The sequence below is a fragment of the Gavialis gangeticus genome, unplaced genomic scaffold, assembly GCF_001723915.1.
Source record: "Gavialis gangeticus isolate Ggan-Ray unplaced genomic scaffold, GavGan_comp1, whole genome shotgun sequence".
Lineage (NCBI taxonomy): Eukaryota > Metazoa > Chordata > Crocodylia > Gavialidae > Gavialis > Gavialis gangeticus.
The window spans coordinates 29,655,082-29,661,882 of NW_017729031.1; the positions used below are offsets into that span (position 1 = coordinate 29,655,082).

A 6,801-nucleotide genomic window follows, 5' to 3' on the forward strand; every position below is an offset into this window, starting at 1 on the left:
CCTGCTCACCCCCATCATCCCCTTGCTGGGTGGCATAGACACATCCATGCAAAAACACTCCCTGCACAGTCTTGGTCTGGGCACTGGCTGGGCAGGGGGACCCCTTACTACTCAGGATAGCATGAAGCTGACAGCTTCATAGACGTGGGGAAGGGAGGGGGTTGAAATGCCTGTGGCAAAAGTTCAGCAGCACAGAGCCGAGATGACATAGCGTAGCTATTTCTATTTCTGTTTTGTCTGATCTCCAGGGGAAGGAAAGATAATTATTTGAAATTCGCAAGCTATATTTATGTATCCTTAATATTCTTAAATGACCAAGCAGCTGAGAAGGAGTGCACATTTATTTTTAAAAGATCTTGTAATAAAAATGTAAGGACAGGAGCCAATATCATTTAACTACTGCTTCTACCACAAGATCTTACTCACTGTGTTTTAAGTGAACCATACTCAGTTTTGTCCCTGCTTCAGTCCAAGTATTTTTCACAGGATCATCAAAGCCCTTTGTCTTCTTATAGACTATTCAGTTACAGCCATCTGATTTTAGTAGGTTTTGATGTATATTTGTGCTACTGGCAGCAACTGCCATGCGGTCGATATTGTGCAAATCTGTGGCAAGGCATGTTTCATACACCAAAGAGCTCACAAGTCAAGATGGTCAAAGAGGAGAACTGGCCAGGCTAGTGGGTTAATCACATTTTGATAGCTCGGCGGTTTGTCGGTTCATTGGGGATGCCGAACCCTACTCAAGAGTCCTTGGTTTTAATCCTAGTTCAGCCCCTTCTCTTTAAGAAACACACTTTACTACTCTGTTTCCCCTGCCCATCTTTGTCTGTAAGCTCTTTGGGATCAAAATGCATCTGACTACATGTATACAATTCTGGGCACACAGGGCCTCCAATCTCACCTGGGGCGTGTAGACACTCAACCTTGCCCCTGTAAGTTGGCCACGGTCCAGTCAACAACGCAGTGGCTTTTCACACAGCACTCACCAATATAGTCAGGTTTGAATTAAGCTTAAAGTCATCTAATCTGTCCTCCCTGGAAAACATGTGGTAATGTTTTCCTGTTTAGTTCCCATATGTGGAATGGGGTCATCAGCACCACTGGACTCTAACAAAGAAGAGGGAGAAGGAGAGAATGTGTTCAACCTACTTAAAAAAATGCATATTTCTTTACTGCAAGAGAATCGTCCAAAAAATGGCTTTTTTCCCCTTCCTCCCCCTGCCTCCCACACACAGAAGTTGTTTGTCAAATGGTGCAGACTTCGGGAGTATGACATGTTTGAAGAGAGCTGCCGAGAAGCATGGTCTAGTGCTTAGGGTGCTAGCCAGTCGTTGAAGTACTTCAGACAGATGGGATTATTCCATATTCATTTATCTCATTCGGTCTGTGAAATAAATATCTACTGGTGCATTCAATCAGTTAGAAGGCTGCAACAGCATGAGTGTATATCTCCATTGCACGGTGCCGTACGATGCAACGATATCTGTGCTAATTTGGGTACCCCAGCAGCTAAAGTCATGGTCCCTGGAGCTCTACACAGGCTAACTCACCCTGCTGAGAAATGCAGTGTTTCAGATAGCCCAGCTAGCTCACATATCTCCATGGTGGGCTGCTTTGTGCGGTGCAGTCATACTTCCCTGCTGTTGGCTTCATAATGCAATGGCCCTAGCCCCAAGTCACCACATTTTAGACAATATGAAGCCTCTGTGAACTTGTAGATGGCCTCGGTGACATTCACCCTAGGCCTTTCCAGGACGTTGTACCCAGGAGAATTTTACTTTCACGTTGTCAAGTTTGGGGGGCGCTGGAAATCCATCTTCCATAAGGGGAGAATCCGAGTTTCAAAAGCGCTGCTGGGATGATTTTCAGTGTCTTGGCACTCAAAATTGGGGCTGCATTTTCAAAAGGCTCTGCTTCCATTTAGGCATCTCTACGTGGTCCAGATTTTTGAAATGGCTCCCTGCTTGATCGTCAGGGGCATTATGTCAGACAAAGGCAGGGCATAATAGGCTGAACTCTTTTGAAAACTAGCCCTTATTTTTAGGTGCCTAAACAGGAACTGTTTGAACATCTGACCTTGGCTGTGGGTGCTGTCAGTCTGGCTCAGATGGATGCTGAATGCTCACTAGCAGTAATTCTGATTATAGTTTTCTCCACCATGGGAAATGGCTATTGTCCTATGCTACCGGGAATCCTTAAGAGGAAGCTGGGTGTGGTTTGGAGGATTAAAAGGGAAAGAGGGTTGTAGGAAGGAAATCACAAGGGTGTGGTTACTGGAACGGCAGCCACAAAAAATACCACTCCTGGCTGTAGCTTCATCAAGAAAACAGTGCTCCCAGTGCAGAACAGGGAAAGCCTCATGAGCTCTTCATCCCAGCCAGAGGAGTCTTACCCCTCGAGCACTTCCTGGATGAGGGTGGCAAAGCTCAGAAACAAAAGGCAAAAAAAAAAGAAGAATTGGAGTTGAAAGTCTTGCTTGGCCGCTCTAGGCCTTTAAGCCGCACAGATGAGATTTCTGAGTAGCTGGTGCCCAGCGAGAGCGGCAAGGTGAATTTGCCTGAGAGTGGGTTCAAAGGAGTGGAGGAGAGGGTGGAGGGAGGGAAATCGGCACAAAGAGCTCTGCAGGTCTGCATCACGTTAAAAAAAAAAAAAATCAAAAACCCAAAGCCATACTGAAATGGTGTGTGCAGGACCCGACCCTGCCCCCTGCATATCAGTAAGTCCTGCCCGAGGTGCGTGTCCTGCAGGACACTGCAGCCACATCCCCCGGGACCCTAATCCATGCCCACCTCTCTCGGCAGCAGAGGGGTGCTAGGCCTGCGGCAGCTGCTGTATCCATTTGTCTTTGGGGAGAGCAGCCAGGGAGAGCGCAGTGCTGTGGTCGAAGTGTCATTCTTGGCTCTCTGAACCAGGAGTATTGGGTGGAGACGAGGGTGGTTCCCTCTTCGTTTGGCAGCGGCATCAGAGCCGTTGGAGTACAGTGTCCTCTTCTGGTGCCCACAATTAAATGAAAAAGTGGTTTGAAAAGAGCCACAAGAACAATTGCAAGGCTTAGGAAACACGTCCGGCATTGAAAGAGCCAGAGCTCAGTCTGTTTAGCTTATTAAAGAGAGGTGAAGAGGTGACGTGATCGCAGTTCACAAGTACTAGCTGCGGAGAGCAGCAGTTCAATAACGGAGGGCTCTCCAGCCTAGCAGGTGAAGGTCTAATGGGTGGAGGCTGCAGCTAAGCAAAGTGAGACTAAAAATAAGAGGCAAATTTTTAGCAGTGAAGGAATCAGTCAGTGCAGCAACCTACCAGGTGTGTTGGTGACGACTCCATTTGAAAAATCATGATCAGCCACAGCGAGTGGATGTGAAGCCAAAACGAATGTGGGAGTTTTTGGCTGGTGTTGTGCAGGGGATCAGATTGGATGAGCCCATTGAACAGTCTGTGAAGCTCTCAGTTGGTGTTATGAGATCTCTCTCCTGCAAAATCTCTCTTGATCTGTTATGATTTTGTCAGCATCCCTTAAACATGCTGTGCAATTTCAGCCTTCCCCCCGACCCCCAACTTTCTATGCCAAGCATCTCTGGACATTGAGATACAGGTTTATAAAAAGCTAGGTACTCACTGAGACATTTAAATGCATTTTATAGAAGCAGGAAACAAAGATCCTGCCTTGGCTGCATTACTGCAGGTTAACAGTGACCTCCACTGGTCCGCTGCATTTATCACACCCAGCCCTTCTCTAGCTATATAACCAATCGTACATGCTTTATGTCCTCCTTTAAGGTAATGGTCATAGCTGCACCCTATTTACCCAGAAAGCCTAACCTTTCTATAAGAGCCTAACATTGTATCATTAAATCAGACAAATTACAGGGGGTGAATGCAATGTAGGAGCATAAGCACATCATGCATTTGGGCTTAGGAATGGATCAGTGTTGGTGGATGGCTGCTTACTGTGCTTCTTGGCAGATTGTAAGCTTTAACCTTAGAGACAGAGATGCTGTTTGATCTCTGCCTAGGCAGAGAGCTCACTCCATGGGGCTTCACTGTAGGAAGGGAGAATGATCTATAAAACACCAGGGAGGATCTAGAGACACGTGGCTGGTCATTGTTTAGCGGGGATGTTCAGGTATCAGGGCAGGGTGCTCATTGCTACCTCAAACAATAAAGGTGTTAAACATAAAACAACTCTCCATATATCTAGACCTGGTTTTATAAACCTTCTGATGGTCTATGGCAAAAAAGTCCTGTCCAGCTGCTATTGGAACGGGGTGTATATTTACTTTTTAATATATTATCATCATTAGTATTGGACCAGAAACACAATAGAGATTGTGCAGACTCTTTCTTCAGTAAGACTTCTGCAGAGTAAGCACTACAAGTCCTTGTATTTCCGATGCTATGGACACCTTTCAGTCCTGTCCAGTAGCTTTCCCACTTATTCCTGGCTTACTGTAGAGAAGGCAGGAAATGAGAATTTGAATCCCGCAGAAAAGTCTATCATTCCAAAATGTATTTTCAAGCCTAATTAAAAGACAAACCAATTTTTTCCCAGATTACACGATACGTTTTGTGTTGCACAAAATTATTTTGGGCCTAGCTAAACATTCTAGTTCGATAATATTTAATGAATAATGATTGTTTAAAAAAAAATATATATATGTATATATTCAGTTATTTCATAACTGAGTATCAAACAAAATCATTAAACTAGAGGCCAAAGTTTCAGGGCGGAAACAGAATTTCCTAGAAATAGAGAGATTCTCCAAGAAGGTTCTGATGCTGTAAAGATGTTGCTGGTGAAAATGGTAACCCTGGTCTACAGATTATCTATGGCTGAGTGCTCCTATTAAAGCCTGCTTTTGTTCTGAAAAGTTAAACGCGTGATTAAGTGCGTTGTTGTGCCTAGTCCAAAGTTGGTCATACTTGTACAGTGCTCGCCAGGGGTCTGCTGGGCTCGTCGTGACCTTTGAAAACCTTCAAAGGAGCAGGAATGGCATGGGTGATGCTCAGCTCATTGGTACTAAGTGCCCGTGCTTTCGTTCTGCTGCAGGTGGCAGCAAATATAAGTACCTTCTCCTTTATATGTGGCCTGTTGTCCACTTCACCGTGCAACGATTGACTGGTCCCACCCTTGCTGCTCACGTTATGTATGAGCAGTCCTGGGTGCTTGTCACCTCAACAGAGAGAAACGCAGCTGCATCCAGGCTGCGCGTTGAGTGGGCTAATTAGCATGGCTGAGCATGGTGAGTTTAGTATATAGGCAAGGCCTAAGGTGTCTTCAGCCTGGATTGCAATTGTTCTGTTTGCACCTTGTGAGGGACTGTACAGACATACAGCTGGCATACCCCTGAGGATACTTATGGCCTTTCTCTTCCTTTTTTTTCAGCTTGCGAAGATGGGTTTAAGCTAGAGAACGAGACCTGCGTAAGGTACGGTGGAGTCTGTGACTTTCCTCCCATTTCCCCCCCATGAGTCCACTTTCCAAATTGCTACTGGAAAATGTAGCTACAGCAAAAGCTCTGATGTTTAAAACCTGCTGTTCTTTTCTCTTGCAGCTGCCCATTTGGCTTGGGGGGATTCAACTGTGGAAACCGTAAGTATTGAGCTTCCTTTCAGGTTATTCCTGGGTGGGATCTTGTGGGCACAGATATCTCTCCTAGCAGTCATGCTGTGTCTTCATAGTAAATGTCACACTCTGTAGAGCAGTATCCCCATGCATGCAGTGGTGCTGTGCAATAGAGCTGCGTCCACGCTGTGGTCTGAGTGGCCTGCGTAGCATGGGCTGAGCACGGGGAGTTTACTGTGTAGACGGTCTGATATGTTTTCAGCCTGGATTGCAATCAGCTTGCTTTGTTCTCCTCGTGATAAGCAGGGCCCAATTTTCTTTGGATCACTGCTATCAGTCATCACTCTTGACAAATTCTTGGCCTGTTTCCTAAAACAGAGCTCTTGCTCAGGGCAAGGAAATTGGAGACCTAAATTTCATACCCTGGAACCAGCTATAATTTTTTTGTTCTGCATTAAAGCAGATCAGAAATCAGAAATTCTGTCCTGGAGGGAAGGAAATTGCAACATTTTAGGGAGGCAGGGGGAGGGGGCTAACAGATGCTATCTCAGGATGTTACTTTGAGGTAAATTGGTAGTTTTCATTTTACGAGTCTCTTGCGTTCATAAATATAGACTGTTCCAAAGAGGGGATCTGTTGTTCCAAGTATAATAGTTCCTGTTTTCCCACTTTTTCCCAAAGACTCCCCAGCTCCAGGCAAATGTACTGAGCAAAATTTAACACGCTACTCAGTAACATTTGAACAAAGGAGAGTCATTCTTAATGACTTTGCCTGCTGGACATACATATGCTCACTTAAATATTTATAAATGTTGCCATTCTAAGTATCTCCTGTATCTCTTCTGTACTTAGCATATCAGCTAATCACTGTGGTAATTGCGGCTGCTGGTGGTGGACTTCTGCTCATTCTGGGAATAGCACTGATAATCACTTGCTGTAGGTAAGTGCCAGAAGCAAGACACTGAACCCTGCAAGGTTCATTTTAATTGACTTTGTGCTGTGCACCTAGACCAGACAGGATAAATGGGCAGATATTAAAATGTAATGTCAACAGGAGATTTAATGAAGATGCAAAGGGATCCATTGTGCTTACAGTTAAGGGGAAACATTTTCCCACAGAACATAGTCCAAATAACTCTGAGTTGTGTTTATTGGAAATAGTTTCATAGTTTCATAGTTTCCAGGGTCGGAAGGGACCTGAGCAGATCATCTGGTCCGACCCCCCGCCATGGCAGGAA

At 45.2% G+C, this 6,801-nt stretch overlaps 1 protein-coding gene across 1 annotated transcript in view; it reads left to right on the plus strand.

Annotated features, from left to right (window-relative positions):
* The window catches only part of HEG1 (heart development protein with EGF like domains 1), a 110,584-nt gene that overhangs the window by 88,080 nt on the left and 15,703 nt on the right, over window positions 1-6,801 (plus strand). Inside the window, exons 20-22 of the mRNA XM_019522559.1 lie at window positions 5,384-5,426; window positions 5,553-5,590; window positions 6,416-6,503. Coding sequence (XP_019378104.1) covers window positions 5,384-5,426; window positions 5,553-5,590; window positions 6,416-6,503 — 169 coding nt within the window. The remainder of the gene's footprint in view (window positions 1-5,383; window positions 5,427-5,552; window positions 5,591-6,415; window positions 6,504-6,801) is intronic.